Genomic DNA, 16,375 nt, shown 5'->3' on the forward strand with positions numbered 1-16,375 from the left:
ACTAGTGACCTAGGTTTTGTCTCATATCAACTTTTAAGTTGAGTTTTTAAACTATGATAATAATTAATTTTATCTTTCCATGTCTTAGTAGATAATTTTGGAATTGTGTGTTTTTTAGAAGAATATTTTATAAATGCAAAATAATAAAATATTGTCTATATATCTCTTATTTTAAAAATATAAAATTTATTTTAAAATTTATTTCTATATTTTTTTAAATATATTTTTATGTTTATTATTTATATGATTTTTATATAAAACAAAGACAGAATACCATGTCATCAAAACTCACGTTAGGGTGTGACGTCAAATGAATAAATAAATAAATTAGAAAAATGGAAAACAAAGGAAAAACGTTATGGGACTCCAAGTGTTGTATAAATTCTAATGGATAAGAGATTTTGGGATCCGGAACGTATCCCCGAGTACACAGCGTCCTGTAAAAGCGAGCCAAAAAAGAGAGCCCAAACCATCTCTCAATCTCCACTCAAAACTCGTTTTCCCAACAACTCAGTGCCTGAGTTAACTCGGAAATTAGCTTCTCTGTCCTTCCTATGGTGAGTTTCCAACTCTCTATTTCCCCTTTTCTTTTCATTAATTTTATATAATATTTTCTCCTGAGGCTGGGCCTCAGGAGATGCAAATTTGTTTCCCAAACTATGCTTGGTTTTAAGTGATTTCCAATTGAGCTTAGAAATCCAAAATTTTCGCATTGCAGTTGCATTTTCTTGCACATAATTAAAGAAAACATAATTTTTTTCTTTTCTGAATTTAGCTTTATTTACACTCGATTAAGCTGCAAAGGGCCATTTTTTTTTTTTCCTGATTAGGGTTGCAAAACCATGAAATAAATTGGTTTTGATTGATCACATGTGGAATTTAGGGACTATTTGAATTTTGACGATATCTTTTTTGGAAGCTTAATTAGTTTAGTTTTTATGTTTCAGTTATGTTTTGATGGATAAAGTTTAAAATTCGGAGAGGAAAAGAATTAACTATCTATTGTGTATTTTTTGTTTTTTGTTTTCTTGTTTGGGGTTTTCAGTTTTTGTATTTGAGTTGCATGTGCTGGATTTTCCATGGAAACAGAGGTTGGAGTTGAGGGGAATGATGAAGCTAAGCATAAGGAGTGTGGGATTCGGAAAAGTTCCTCTTCCTTGTCTTCTCCCAAACAGATTTCCGACCCAGTTGTATACAAACTTGTTCGGGTAATTTCTTTAATTTCTATATTGAATTCTTGTTTTCAGTTTATGTTGTAGACTTATAGTTATGGGTTTTATAGTTTTTAACTATTGGGTTTTTTCTTTGTTGATGTGAAGTGAAGAATATTGATGAGGCTTCTATGTTATCGTAAAATTAAGCAGGCACAGTTGGACTTTTTTTGGGCATAAACATGGAATCAAGGTTGCTTGTGATAGTAATTCTGATTCAAATTAGTAATGAACTGTAAAAAATTGAAAGAAGCTTTTCAGCGTTATTAATCTTTATGAGAAAAAGAAGCTGCACTGTGTAACCTCATGATTTTGAACCCCTGGTGCTCCTTGGATCGCTTGGTCATTAATTATCTGAATTTTGTAACCACTCAGTGCATTCTTGAATGTCCTTTGCAAGAGTTTCAACCACACAATATTGGCAAGTAGATGTAACTCTTAAACATTTTATAGTGTTGACTTGCTTGAAGACAGTGGCTATGCAGGCTGCCTTGTGTAAATCCCATTGCCCTTAAGCTTGTAGAAGCTCCAATTTGATGATTAATAATTCTATAAATGGTGTTTTGGTTAGTTTAGTAGTTATGGCTGGCCACCATATCTAAGCTACTTCTAGGGATTCATATCCATCTGTCTCTCCCACTTGTTTACCTGAACAATCAAGAATCAATCTTTGCATTGGTAGAATTGAATGGCATTGGGCATTGCTCAGGTTTCCAGACTGTTTGTTGAGCAGCATCATGTGCTTTAGCCTTCTATTTTCAACTGTCAATCCTTCTGCTCATATTTTGATGATTTAAACTCTTTTTGTGTTCTGGATGGTTTACTAATTTGCCTGTCCAGCATATTGTGAACCTTGTCCTTTCTTTTTCATTTCTGTTGATGTTATTTTGAAACTGTGGTTATTGTATCAAGGATTTGATTACATTTTAGTTGATGTGGATGAAAAGAACTTACTGAGTTGTGTGATTGATCTCTGGTCACAGTAGCTCTCCTGCTATATCATTTAGGAGGATTTTGTGATTTCTTCTTTTAGTAATCAGTAATGAAATTAACTAGAAGTGATATCCATTAACTTTTATTCCTGGAATTCAAACCTATGATGATCGCTGATCATATATGTGTTTTGGTCTCAAACTTTGTTTTTAATTATTTATGTCTCAAGTTGCTTTCTTTATTGGGGTCATTATCTTGAACTTGTGATGGACAAGTCTATCAAATTTGCAGGTGGAAGGAGATGGGAGATTAGTGCCTGCAACAGATGATGAATTAGTGGAGGTTGAGAGTCTGCGTATAGATGACAGATGTGGAATGCATGTTGTTGCAGACCCTGGGCAGACTGTAGGGTGCATTTCCAATGAAGGATCTTCCTCTGGGATGGCCCAGTTAAAAAGACTGCAAGGTTTTTTTTTTTTGTTACTACTGCTACTTTGTAGTTTGTATTATATTTCCATTTTCAAACTTAAGGTCCAACAAAAAATTGCATGTAGCCTTACCAGAGGCCATACTCTGTCATAAATGGGCTAATGTTTTTGGGTGTCTCTGTTTTCATACCCTTCATTTGTCAAAAGCCTTTTTTCCTTGGTTTTCTCGTTTTGGTTGTGTTATCTTCTTTATCTCTCCAAATACCCTGAGCCAACCCTTTTAAATCTCTTTAACCACAAACCTTCTTTTTAGACTCATCTAGTTTTCAGAATCAACTATTATTTCTATTACCTGTAGGAAAAGATTTCGAACTTAATTTTTGTTCTCTAATAGAGTACATTGTTGCATGGCCTCCTTTACATTCCTTTCTTGTCTAGGGAACTTGTTCCCTATGTCCTCATTTGATTATAATCTGTATATATTTGTTTATATAGTTTTTCTTGGGGAGTCTGTTCCCATTAGGTTATACATGTCTGTATTCTTGACTTGCTGGTCACCCGGCTTTGATACTTTTGATCTTTAATATATTCTTACATTTTGATAAAAAAAAAAAAGATTCAAGATCTTTTATCCCTTTCAGTTTGTTTTGTGTCATCATCTTGGGTGATCAAATCATTTTTCTACCTTGAATTTAGGTGATGTTTAATTTTACTTTCTGTCTGTTTCTTATTCTTCTCTTTGTATCTGAATGAACTTCATTTGCCAGATTTTTTAACTTAATTTTGCTCTCTAATAGTGTACATTGTTGCATGGCATTTCAATAAAGATCTGGTATCCCTTTCAGTTTGTTCTGTGTCATCATCTGGCTGATCAAATCATTTTTTTTTTACCTTAATTTTTGTTCTGTTTAATTTTTAGTTTTTGTATGTTTCTTCTTCTCCTCCTATATCTGATTGAACAATATATGCCAGGTTGGTCACAACCCGAGAACAAAAAAGTCGATCCAGATAAATTGAATGGAAGGCTTGAGGTATTGTCTGCCTCCTTTATATATACCTGTTAGTACTTCACTTCTCCTAATGCTACTGCTTGCAGCACTGAATCCATTTTTCTCTCAGTTACCTGATAATTGGTGGAACTGTGCTGTAATATCATGTAATGTTGACTCTCAATTTTTGAAATTAGTCTAGTCATATATGTTCATTATTGGTAATGTAGGAGGAAACTTTTACTTGTCAGGGGATTACTTGTGCATAAGTTTAAAGCTTTCTTTTTCTAGTGTCTTGCCCTATCATCTTTTTGCTTGTTTTCATGTCATTTGTGACGTGTTTTTTAAGTTGAGGTCACCATTCTCGGTGCAGGTTGCAAGACTGCATTGCAATCTTTACTGTTCAATTGCTGTCGCATGGTTCTATGTTAACTCTAAATCACAATGTTACAACCCTTGTATCTATGTTAGATTTATAAGAGTTTGTCCAAAGATGTAAATCACAAGGATCTACTTAGATAGTAAAATTCACTCTCTAATAAATAGTCTGGATAAGAAGGTCTGCATTAGGTTACAGAGTTTGGAATGCACTGCATACTTTTAGGCAAGTTAGTGATATTGTAAATCAGGTGTCCATTTGTGTACATTTATATAAACTCTTTCAGCAGCTAGCTTCCATCCTTCTCTTTGTTTTTCTTTAATTATCATTACTCTTGTATATCAGGTGCTTCTTCCTTGTACTCTTTTTTCCTTTTTTAGCTGTTTTCTGCTTGTACAATTTTTTGCTACATTAATTTGGACCATTGATGTCTTGGACCGTCTCGACCTTCAAAATCTCTTGTAGTACATTGACGAGATGTTGCAAAAGGTGAAAGAGGAAGAGAGGCTCTACATAGCATGTGGATCTCCTGATTGTTCTTCTGCTTATGTGATTGTAGACAGCCAGTGTTCTGATCCGCATGATAAATTGCTCCATATTGATGAGAAACTCCAATGTGAAATTCCCTTGCAGGAACCTGTTCCTTTACTGGCACCAAGTTTGAGTGAAAGCCATTTGAATCAATCTGGGAGTGTTGGGGAGTGCTCTCATCCTCCAGATGAACTGGTAGCTGGTGGGTCACCTTCGTCTGTTACTACAAAACCTGATTTTTCCAGATTGAAGGGGGAAATATGCCTAGACAATCTGTCAATAAAAGAACTTCATGAAACTTTTAAAGCAACATTTGGGCGAGAAACTACTGTCAAAGATAAGCAATGGCTTAAGAGGAGGATTTCCATGGGGTTGACAAATTCTTGTGATGTTTCAACAACTTCTTTTATAATTAAAGATAACAAATTTGTTAAGAAAGGGAATGAAGAAGGCTGTAATGGTATGTATGGTTCCTTCGCTAAGGATCCACCAATTGTCAACCAGAAAGGCTTACCAACTTGCCATGTTGGCCAACTGGATTATCATAAAGTTGTTCCTGAAAGAAGATTGGAAAATCACAACTTAGATGACAATTCTGGAAGTGATGATCATCAAAAAGAACAGAGAGCTGCTAAAAGAGTACGGAAGCCCACAAAGCGATATATTGAAGAACTTTCAGAAGTGGAGTCCAAAGAGTCCAACGAAAGGTTATTGAATTTGGCTAAAGATTCTGGACATGATGGACTGATATCCCCAAAATCTCATGTTAGGCTTGTTAGAAATGTTTCTTCAGGAGGAAGAACTGTTATCACACGGCTGGATTCCCTTGGAGGATCTGGGATTCAGGTTCCATGTGTTTCTCGGGTCCGAAGAAGCCGTCCAAGGAAAAATTTCATGGCTCTTCTGGTATGTATAACCTATTGTTCCTGATCAACATGCATGTGAATAGATACTTATTTTTTTTTTAAAAATTGCCTTTTGTTTTCTGGATACTGTCTCCAATAGATGATTGTTCTTGATTTTCTTTGCTTCCTGCTTGAACTACTTGCTGCATTTTATTTGAAGTATTATGTGGGTTTGCCTGCAATCAAAGCTTATATCTGTGGAGCTGGAGTTGTAATTTCTTTCCTCTCTTTTCCTTTCTTTTGTTGGATTGGGGTGTCAAAAACAATTTTTGACTTGGCAAAGCAGTTTTGATTTGACTGTTGGTGACAGCTTCTAAGCGGAGCAAGTTTATGGGATCGGTGTCGAGCATGGTGTCAATGTGAATCTCTGTGCGCACACACAAGTGTGTGCATGATTTTTGGGTTGATACTGTTGTTACCTGTCAATCTGCTGTTACTTCTGTTTTCACTAATTTTATTTGTCTGTAGGTTTTATTTATTTATTTATTTTTATAACATGAATGCAACCGTGGTTTAACATGAATGACATTCTGTAGAAATTCAATCCAAGTAGCATGGGCATGGCAGCTGCATTGGTAGAGAAAGCCCTTGATGATCATGGTTTTCCACCAGATGATGGGAATGAGAACAGAGTCTTGAAAGCCAGCTCTACCCCTGAACATGTTCATCACCAGGTAAGATCAATTAAATTCTATCTTGTTAATTTTATTAATAATTAAGTGTAACATAAGGTAGGAGTGGTATCCATTGGTGATATATAATGCGAAAAGGGATGAAGGGGTTTTATAATGCTCTTTAAGGCCTGTTGCTTTTGTTAATGGGGAGATGCCTATTACTGCCTTCCGGACTTAAGAGGTGAGTGGGCATGAAAAAGGTGTGGATCTTGTCGCGGGGATTAATTTCAGGTTTTGCTAACTGAATTGGAACTAGCATGAAACATAATAATCTTGGAATGCAGTTCTCTTGGTGCTATGTCAATATTTTAAATGGACGAATGTGGTCAGTCAAATGAGTGATAATCTGCTGGATTGTTTGTTGTTTAATCTGCTGTTGTTCTAGTGATTTTCTTTCATACTCAACAGCTGAAATCCATGCTGGTTTTCTACATCGCAAGAGAAAGATTATGTAATAACTTTTATGTTTGTGCACTCATTCCATTGTAAGATTATATTGCTGATTGATCTGTGTTTTATTACCCAGTTTGTAGGAGTGCCAGAGAAAGACAAGCAGTTCTCAGTGATGAGTGCAGTTGGCTTGGGAAATAACACGGATCTGAAATGCATGAATTCAAATGAGGATTCAGATGACAATGCAGTTACTGTTCCTACATCCAAAGGTGGAATTAGAAGGAAACATCATCGAGCTTGGACTCTCTCTGAGGTGATGAAGCTAGTTGAGGGGGTCTCCAGGTATGGAGCTGGAAGGTGGTCTGAGATCAAACGACTCGCCTTTGCTTCTTATTCATACCGCACCTCTGTTGATCTCAAGGTATCTCTGTAGTTATTTGGTCCATGTTTCTGTATTTCCATACAATTGCATCTCCACCAAGAGTTCTAGTTGCCTTGCATCTAGTATTGTATTTAGATGCAATTCTATGTTTTTGACTGAAAGGATATAATTTTCAGGACAAGTGGAGGAATCTGCTGAAAGCCAGCTTTGCACAGACACCTCCAGATACAGGGGTATGTAATTTCCCTTATTTTTATTATCTCTTCACCTGTAGGACTCGTTGCTTGTTGATCTGCTCCTCCCATCCTCAAATCATGATTATTGACTTCATCTTTGAAAAAGATTGACGATGTTATTGATCGCGTTTCTATGGACTCTAACCCTTATGGTTTTCTGTGGTTAACAATACAGATGAATTCCCGGAAAAATACCGGTGCAATGCCCATTCCCACACCAATTTTGTTAAAAGTGAGAGAGCTGGCAGAGATGCAAGCACAGGTTCCGCCAAATCTTAGCTCAACCAAGGTGGCTGGGAGTGCTAGGAAAATTGTACATGAAAAACAAACAGGGTTCTTGTAGCACTGTACCTGCTAGATTTCAGCTGTATAAATTCAGATAACCCATGCCAGTTGGGACACCACTGGGACTTTTCTACTGTGTCTTTTATTGGTGGGGTTTGAGTAGCTACTAACTACTGCAGTCAGGATTTAGAAAATACCTTCCATTATAGACCCCCAAAAACAGAGTGAATTAGTTAAAAAAAGAAAAATAGTTAATCGTGTCATCTTTGGTCTCTGTAACTAGGGAGATATGGTATCTTTGTGAGCAGATATAAACACTGGGAAGTTTTATTCAGGACGTCCTGTTTACAAAAAAGCATGGAATCTTCTCATCGGCAGAACGCAAAATCATCGGAAACTTTATTATACGTTGGTGTCGATGGAAAGCTGCATTTGATGCGTTGGCTTGTGTCGTGTCGTTGCGTTGCGCCTGTTAATCTCCATTGTGTCGGAATATTTCTACTTGTGTTTGTACGTTAGCAAATGGGAAAGGGGATGGGTAGGACCCAGCAAGCAGCTTCATCACATTTTAAAATGTCTGAAATATATAGGTCACTCGCTTATCGGATATCGAAGTTTTCAAAAGTTTTCAGGGTGGAATGTAACTGTTTCCTGAAAATCTTAATTCTTTTTGGTTTAAAATTAATATTTTTTAAATTGTTTAGATATGTTAATGTGTTTTTAAATGAAAAATATTCTTAAAAACAAAGCCATATATTATTGAATGGCACTTGTGAAAGAATATTAGTTACAAACGCCTAGTAGAAAAAAAATCCAGGTGGGGTTGGGTTGGAAAAGTTTAAAGAAGTCTTTACAAAATATCTACGTGAATGTATTATTTCAATATGACTAATATGACGTGCGAAAGCAGGTACAAAAAAATAAAATATAGTAATGTGTTTTTGTTTATAGGAAAGTAAAACAATAACAAAAAAATAGTAATGGTGAATTTATGTGGGTTTTGAATTAAGATGCTTTTAAAATTTCTTGATTTTTTTTTTGTTTTAAATTTTTTTTATGTATATTTAGATTATTTTAATATAATAACATGAAATATAAATTTTAAAAAATAAAAAAATATTATTTTTAATAATATTTTCAAATATAAATTAGTTTAAAAAACAATGTCATGCTCACAAACAGTCATCAAGGAATGGAAAGCTCTCTCTTTGTCATCATATAAAGCCCTATTTGTTTCTTCTTCTTCGCTTGGCGACCTTCTGCAAATACCTCCACCACTTCCATCTAGCCACTCGTATCTTCTCCTCCACCCTGTTCTGGTGAGTCGCCATCGACCGAGTCATATCTCTCTCTCTCTCTCTCTGTAGCTCACGCAGTTATATTTGCAAATAAAAGATCTTCTCTTTTTATACTATTCTTTCTGTACTAATTGGTTTCGTTTTTTGCATTGATTATTATTATTGTTGATTTAAGTGGGAGTTTGTGAAAGCTGAAAAAAGCTTGAAACTTTTGTGGTAGTTCTCAATCTATAAAGTGGGTGGCAACTAAGCAAAAATGGGGATCATAGAGAGGATTAAAGAAATCGAAGCAGAGATGGCTCGTACCCAGAAAAATAAAGCCACAGGTTTTTTTTTTATATTTATCTCATTTAAAAAATCTCATGGGCTTTTATTGGTATTTGTTTTGAGTAATACATATTACAGAGTATCATCTTGGTCAGCTCAAGGCAAAGATAGCAAAGCTAAGGACACAATTATTGGAGCCTCCTAAAGTAATTCAACTTTTTTTTTTTTTTAATTTCGGGATTGATAAATCCTGGATGTCTTCGTACCGAATTGCTTGCTATCTTGGGGATTAAATTTTCTTGAAACTTGTATGGTATTGTTTGGGCCAAAAAGGTGAAAATGTTATCAAATTGTTTTCAACTTATTGTTCTCTTGCTGTTACTAGACTTTGAATTGATATTTGGTTTGTATTTTCACTGTCCCTTTTCATCTTTGTTGACCACTGTTTTACATCTGTCCAGGGCTTCGTTCTAATAGTTTCTGAATCAGGGTTCTAGTGGAGCTGGAGATGGTTTTGAAGTTACAAAATTTGGCCATGGACGTGTTGCACTTATTGGATTTCCCAGGTCTGCTGCCTTTTTATTATTTTCAAACATGTGCACGTATGTCGAAAGAATTAAAGAGAAAACTGTTCTGCTGTATCGTTAAATCTGCTGCCCACTCTCATTTCCATATGCATGCTTGTAAGAAAACTCAAAAGTGCGATGGATGTATGTAGGTTTGCACATTTTCACTTAAGTATAACCTAGACATGTTTACATGTACATATGACAATGCCAGAAAGTGAAGTTGTCCTATTGTGGTTGCAGTGTGGGGAAGTCGACACTTTTAACAATGTTGACAGGCACACATTCAGAAGCTGCATCATATGAGTTCACAACACTTACCTGTATTCCTGGGATTATACATTATAATGATACCAAAATTCAGCTGCTTGACCTTCCTGGGATTATTGAAGGTGCTTCTGAAGGCAAGGGACGGGGGAGACAGGTAAAAGAAGGACCTGCTTATTTTTCTCCTTTCATAGTTTGCGAACATATGTCTATGTGACTGTTGATGAGGGTGAGATGCCATGTAATAGATTGTCTTCATAGATGCTCTGGTGATCATTTGTTTGAATTTGGTTCTCTTATATCTTCTTTTGTTTGGGTACATTGAAATAAGAAAACTTTGATGAGATTGTTTTTGTTTTTTCTCAGGTTATTGCTGTTTCCAAGTCTTCAGACATAGTGTTGATGGTTCTTGATGCCTCAAAAGTAAGTGTCCGCCTTTTCAGTGTTTTGGCTGTTGATCCCACTGATGAGTGGATATATATTGTTCACTTCTTTTAACTGGAAAAACACTTTTTGAGTATTTAATCTGTTTGCTAAATGGTGCAGAGTGAGGGTCATCGACAGATATTAACAAAGGAACTAGAAGCGGTGGGTTTGCGCTTAAACAAGAAACCACCTCGAGTGAGTTTACATGTTTAGTTTTAATTTAAATTATCTACAACTTACCTAAATGGTTACCTTGGCTTGTTAATATATGAAATAACTTGAAAGTCATAGTGAAAATGATGTATACACCTTTTTCTCTGTAAGTGGCATTGGTGCCTCCACTAGTGTTTTTTACATGTCCATGTTTTGGCATAATTAGGAAACCTCCTCTAGGTCAAACTTTGCATGATGTCAAACTATATTTTGAGTTAGGTATGATTTTGTGTGGCAGAGTTCAAACAGGTGCTTATTTTCTTTTAGTAGCTCTTAGGATTTATGGATCTTGATTTGTTTAATTTTGGCTTTGCATTTCTTTTTCTCTGCCAGATTTATTTCAAGAAGAAAAAAACAGGGGGCATCTCTTTCAACAGCACTTTGACTCTAACACATGTAGACGAGAAGCTTTGTTATCAGATTCTACACGAATACAAAATTCACAATGCAGAGGTACTTTCTACATTTTGCATGACATTTATAGTTTTTCTCTCCCCACAGTTAACAAAGTCATAGGATACATGTTTTTGGTTTGATAGTTGATTAGACTAAGTAATTGTTTGGTACAAAACAGCTTTTACTGATAAGTATAGTGGAAGTAAAGAGACTTAAATGGGCGACTGGGAGTTGCTATTTTGCTCAATTGCCCATTCCTTTACTTTTTTCTGCTTGTGTTAACCACAAATTAGTGCTTTCCTTATATGTGACAAACACTCGTGTTAACCACTTTTGATAATAAAAGGAATTAATGACTTCAAATGCCTACAATACAGAATGATTGTTTCTTTAATGCTATAAATGATAATGAAAACTTAAAAAATGATTTCCTCTTGAGCTGAATGTTTTTATTTGCTGCCTGTTTATGTTTAATCTTTGACTTTGGTGTTTTCTGGTGGTATGCTTTAGAGCCTGTTTGGCATTCTACGTTTCTAGCTTTTATTGCTTTATTGTAATACAAAGCAATTAAAAGTACCAAAAAACAAAATGTTTGGTAAGGATTTTAAAATTCAGCTGTTTAACTTTTGAGGGTGGAAGGTGATTTTTATTAAAACAGGTTTAAAAGTATATTAGTTTTTACTTCAAAAGATAAGTGAAGTGATGCTTTTTGAGATAGAAGGTTGTTTATTTTATTTAAAAGACAAAAATAACATTAAAGAAGCTTAAAAAAAATTACCAATGTTGTATATTTTAACTTAATATATAATTTTTATACTAGTGTTTAAAAAATATTATACAATCTTTTGTTTCTTGTTTTTTTACTCATATTACTCATGACTTGATTTTAACAAAGAGTATTTTCATGTTTTTAAATAATTTATTTTACTTTCTTTGATAATAACTTACAATTATGTACTTAATAGTAATTTTAGTTAAAACAATAACAGATTACAATACAGTTGAGTGATTTTACACACAACACAACCCATCATTTCATTATCAGATAGTGTAATGTGCTTAATTTTACAGCACAACACAGCAGAGGCCAAACAGGCTCATAGACTTGCTTCCTAATGCTTAGTCATCACTTGTTTTCCTTTTTTTTTTGGGGGCGGGGTTAGGTGGCTGGAATTCAATTACTTATTGTGATGACTTTCCTTCTCAGCATGGTTTGCACTTGTGCAATTTTTAATATGGCAATCACAGTATATCTGCTCTCTTTTTTAATATGGCAATCACAGTATATCTGCTCTCTTTTTTAATATGGCAATCACAGTATATCTGCTCTATCTTTCACTAGCTCCCCAAAACCAGGACACTTATTACTGATGAATTTGTTTGTAGATCCTATTTCGTGAGGATGCAACAGTGGATGATCTTATAGATGTGATCGAGGGTAATCGTAAATACATGAAGTGCATATATGTCTATAACAAGATAGATGTTATAGGTATTGATGATGTGGACAAGTTAGCTCGCCAGCCAAACTCTGTGGTCATTAGCTGCAATTTAAAGGCAGGTTCTCTATTATTTGATCTTCAGAGAAATATGGTTCTCCCTTTCTCTCTTCTTTGGCGGTGTGAGGGAGGATAAAGGTCTTGTTTTTTTTGTAAACAACTTGTGGCAAACAGCAGAAAGTAACCCAACTCATCTTAATTCCTCTTTTTTGCTACAAGATGCTGAATGTCATGAGTTTTGTTGTCTAATGCATCTTACTTCATGCATATGATGTATGTTTTTCTTGCAACCATTTTGCAAAAGCAATTTATCATGGCATCTTTGCACATTCAAAAACAATTCCAAGGCTAAGGTGATATGAATAAAATATCATGTGCTAGTTTCCAATCTGTGAGTGGCTTGATAAGCATCATATGTTTTATTTCTTGTTTCCTGAACAGCTCAACTTTGACAGACTACTTGCAAAAATGTGGGAAGAAATGGGGCTTGTGAGAGTCTACACAAAACCACAAGGCCAGCAACCTGATTTTACTGATCCTGTAGTTCTTTCAACTGTATGTGGCAAATTGATCATGTTTTTTTCTATTCATCTCACGTGTAATCTATGCTTTATATTTGTAGTCACTACTAGCTTCATGTTGCTTAATTTGGTTCTCATTGTGAATGACAGGATAGAGGCGGGTGCATGGTTGAAGACTTCTGCAATCACATACACAGAAATTTAATCAAGGATGTGAAGTACGTGCTAGTGTGGGGTACAAGTGCAAGGCACCACCCACAGCACTGTGGCCTTGGTCATGCTCTCCATGACGAGGATATGGTCCAGATTGTTAAGAGAAAGGTGAGGCAAACCTCTAATTGGTAACTTGGTCATAAAAATATTCACTGCATGATTCTATATGCCTGTCGGATACTACTCTGTCAATAACCTTTATGATCAGGAACTCTCACACTCCAAGAATTCACCTTAAATCTAATGTCCCTGCTACACGATTCCATTTTTATGCATTGAATTCATAACTTTTTTTTATCAGGACTTTAAGATGTTTTGTGTCTGCTTAATGCTTTTTTCACCAGGATTTTCTCTTTTCTTGTCTCTTATGACCAAAAGTTGTATGTTTAGAGAATTGAAAGTTGTGTATTTTGTTATCCAGGAAAAGGAAGAGGGAGGAAGGGGTCGGTTCAAATCACATTCAACAGATCCTGCTCGCATATCTGACAGAGAGAAGAAAGCTCCATTGAAGACATAAGAACATCAGAGGTGTCACCAGAGTACGGTATTAAAATATACAGGATATTTTTAATTGTGTACCCTAACTTATATAATGCATTTGTAACTTCCTCTCCTCCTAGGTAGGAGCATTCCCTTACTCCCATGGCTTGAGTTTTGTCTTTCCTCGCTCCTTAAATAAAAAAATCCTGGATGTTCTTCGGCTACCCCTATTAAGTTTGTAAATTTAGTACTTGTCCTTTCTCGTCGGTCATATTCTTCCTCTTCTTTGTTTTTCCTTGTTACTGTATGTCTGATTCTTTTCTTCTTCATTCTTTTCAATTTGAGTTCTCTGTCATTGTTCCAACTTGAAGCTTAATTTAGCCTAGGCTTGTCTTTCTATTCAGCATTGGAGGCTGACGTTGATATCACGATTCTTGTAAGCTAAGTTAGGAACAAGTATGTAGATGGGAGTATGTTTGGACTACTACTAACTCATCAATAGACGGTCTTGAAAAAAATGCAGGGATGCGTGTGACCATGGAGTTTCAAAAAATGCCAACTGTGGAGAAGATGAAACATGTGGCAACGATTTCAAAAAAGAGCATCGGCATTCTTAGAGATGATTGAATCAGACAAGTTCGTAGGGCAAAATTTGGGACAACTACAAAATCCATAATAAGAGTGGGTCATGTATCGTGGCTGTTGTAATAATTTATCTGACAGTCGTAGATCAAAACTTAAAATGAATCGGACCCTTTTCACAGACTGTTTTGGTGTGCTTTTGGGCTTAGGCTGTCATTTATGTTTTTTTAAAACAAGTCTAGGATTGACGTATGTGAATATGAATGCATGAAAAAGGATAATCATGTAGTTTTTTTTTGCATATGATTCTATTGTAACTCATACCTGCTGATCTTTGATATTTATACTCGTTATTGTTGTTTTATCTTGAACTCGTCATACTGTCGTGGAAAGTATGGTTGCAAACCTACTCATAGGGGCAGTAATGGTGAACTTCTGTATCATGAACCATTGCACAATTATTATGGTGAAATAGTTCTTGGGATTGGATTTTTATGGTTGTGTGCATATAAAGACTTCAGTTATCATTGCAGCATGCATGGAAGAGTTGAGTTTCCATGGCAACAACAACATGCATTTGACAAGTGTCTCGATACTTGAACATTCAGAGGAGTTCACTTCACCACTGTAAACACCTGTCTTCCTTGCCTTCATTCCTCACTCGTATACATCATCATACACCATCATCACATCTAGGTGGTTTAAAAAAACTTTTGATAAGAGCGGTTCCTCATCTTGGTCAACGCTTCCAGCCAGATGATGTCGGAGATGCCCGGTAGGGTGCCATTAATGGGGAGTTATATATATATTATATATATATATATATATATATATATATATATATATATATATATTTCCCTTTGTCTATTCAAACATGGATATGGAATATCCCTTAATGATTTTAATCATGATGAATTTTTCACCTATAACTTGAGTCTCAGCCAATTACATCTAAGTAGTTGCATGTTTGAAAAATCCATGGAACACTTTAGAGAAGATCCATCCCTTAATATTTAAAATATCTATAGGTTAGCGAGATGTGCTGATGGATCTCGAGGGATGGCATGGCTCTATATTTTCTACAAACATATTGACAATTCTTTAAAGAGAATTTTTAAGGGAAAATGGGATTCTGTTAAGAATTGGAGGGTAGAATGGGTTGTTGGTAAATACACATGAACCATTTCCCTTTTTATCTCACGAGAGGCATGGGGAAGTCCTACATCTTTGAGAGCCACCCAAGGGCAGTACAACGTTGCACCATGCTTTGCTAGTGCTAAAAGGCTATTATGTAATCAGCTACGTAGAAGCCTTAATTAGTATAATATAATATTCTTGGTTGAGGGATATTCATTGAAGGATAATAAGTGGGGCATGCATGTAATTTTACTCCTTTTTTATCTTTGCTTTTCTTTGTTGTACCTATGTTTAATGCTTTATGATTTGCAATCACAAATAATCCTGTTTCTATAATACAAGCAAGGAAAATTCTCCATCATTTGAGAAACACTAACACAAAAAAGGCTACATAAAAGATAGAAAATGAGGAGATTTAAGAACACGAGGAGTCATCTAAAGAAATGGAAACATATATGGGTTTTGATGGTGTTAGGTTAGCTGCTAATAAAAAGAGGTGTAAGTCTAGAGTTCAACGCTATCTCATGATAGCTTTTTCTTCAAATAAGACCATTATAATCGACACTTCTTAAAGGCATAAGAGTGTAAGCTCTCATCATTATAGGAATCTCACCCCTCAAGATTTGCAATTGGGTCTGGTTCTCAGCCTTAAGCTTAACTATTAGTGTAATGACTTGGATTTTTAAAAGCTTTATCCTTATTTCTAATAATCAAGTATGTAAAAATGTGGGTAATTTTTTTTCTAGTTCAATTCAAATTTCATAATCTATAATAATATGGTTATACCCCATTAAGATTATTTAAATATTTATTAAAATTTTAACAAAATCTCTTTTAAAATAGAGCATTCTCAAGTGTTGACATCTACAATCAGATACACATAATAATAATCAATTCTTGATCCTACCATCTTGTATTATATCTCATCAACAAAACTTCATCTCAATCATAATTCTCATTATCTTTCAAGCATGCATGCTCTTTTATAACTAAAGACATTTGCAAATGAAATAAGAAAAATGACTTCTACACCTTGAAAGTTATAAGCATCAATAATTAATAAAACTTAAGTTAACTTTTACATATATATATATAGTAAAAGAAAAATTTAAATTAGATTCCATAAAAATATAAATTCTATTATTTATAATCCAAAAGACATAA

General features: G+C 34.9%; 2 protein-coding genes across 13 annotated transcripts; both read left to right on the forward strand.

Annotated features, from left to right (window-relative positions):
• Positions 1-398: 398 nt before the first annotated feature.
• On the forward strand, positions 399-7,680 carry LOC118034821 (uncharacterized). Of its 5 annotated transcripts, XM_073408378.1 has the most exons (10): positions 399-557; positions 1,090-1,208; positions 1,320-1,404; positions 2,436-2,610; positions 3,545-3,603; positions 4,406-5,377; positions 5,913-6,050; positions 6,577-6,864; positions 7,002-7,058; positions 7,237-7,680. In XM_073408378.1, exons 4-10 carry the CDS (start codon positions 2,520-2,522, stop codon positions 7,402-7,404), a joined length of 1,773 nt encoding a protein of 590 aa, XP_073264479.1. In that variant the 5' UTR covers positions 399-557; positions 1,090-1,208; positions 1,320-1,404; positions 2,436-2,519; the 3' UTR covers positions 7,405-7,680. The 5 variants fall into 5 exon arrangements, with proteins under 5 accessions (XP_073264479.1, XP_034896131.1, XP_034896133.1 ...); XM_035040240.2 differs by lacking the exon at positions 1,320-1,404 and having other exon boundaries at positions 1,046-1,208; XM_035040242.2 differs by lacking the exon at positions 1,320-1,404 and having other exon boundaries at positions 1,046-1,208; positions 4,574-5,377.
• Positions 7,681-8,504: 824 nt separating this feature from the next.
• Positions 8,505-14,438, forward strand: LOC118034851 (developmentally-regulated G-protein 2). Of its 8 annotated transcripts, none has more exons than XM_035040278.2 (13): positions 8,505-8,665; positions 8,820-8,970; positions 9,050-9,117; positions 9,401-9,477; positions 9,721-9,901; positions 10,111-10,167; positions 10,291-10,365; positions 10,717-10,836; positions 12,166-12,336; positions 12,720-12,833; positions 12,950-13,120; positions 13,434-13,556; positions 13,995-14,438. In XM_035040278.2, exons 2-12 carry the CDS (start codon positions 8,901-8,903, stop codon positions 13,527-13,529), a joined length of 1,200 nt encoding a protein of 399 aa, XP_034896169.1. In that variant the 5' UTR covers positions 8,505-8,665; positions 8,820-8,900; the 3' UTR covers positions 13,530-13,556; positions 13,995-14,438. The 8 variants fall into 8 exon arrangements, with proteins under 8 accessions (XP_034896169.1, XP_034896168.1, XP_073264489.1 ...); XM_035040277.2 differs by having other exon boundaries at positions 14,016-14,438; XM_073408388.1 differs by having other exon boundaries at positions 13,434-13,551.
• Positions 14,439-16,375: the final 1,937 nt, after the last annotated feature.

The sequence above is a fragment of the Populus alba genome, chromosome 1 (genome assembly GCF_005239225.2).
Source record: "Populus alba chromosome 1, ASM523922v2, whole genome shotgun sequence".
NCBI lineage: Eukaryota > Viridiplantae > Streptophyta > Magnoliopsida > Malpighiales > Salicaceae > Populus > Populus alba.

Bases quoted from the DNA above. Each gene is read 5' to 3' on its own strand.
- LOC118034821 (XM_035040240.2), top strand. From the start codon at position 1,080: ATGGAAACAGAGGTTGGAGTTGAGGGGAATGATGAAGCTAAGCATAAG. The intron at 6,051-6,576 runs GTAAGATCAATT...TTTATTACCCAG, and splicing joins CTGAACATGTTCATCACCAG to TTTGTAGGAGTGCCAGAGAA. The intron at 6,865-7,001 runs GTATCTCTGTAG...TATAATTTTCAG, and splicing joins GCACCTCTGTTGATCTCAAG to GACAAGTGGAGGAATCTGCT.
- LOC118034851 (XM_035040278.2), top strand. From the start codon at position 8,901: ATGGGGATCATAGAGAGGATTAAAGAAATCGAAGCAGAGATGGCTCGT. The intron at 10,168-10,290 runs GTAAGTGTCCGC...TAAATGGTGCAG, and splicing joins TGGTTCTTGATGCCTCAAAA to AGTGAGGGTCATCGACAGAT. The intron at 12,834-12,949 runs GTATGTGGCAAA...TGTGAATGACAG, and splicing joins ATCCTGTAGTTCTTTCAACT to GATAGAGGCGGGTGCATGGT.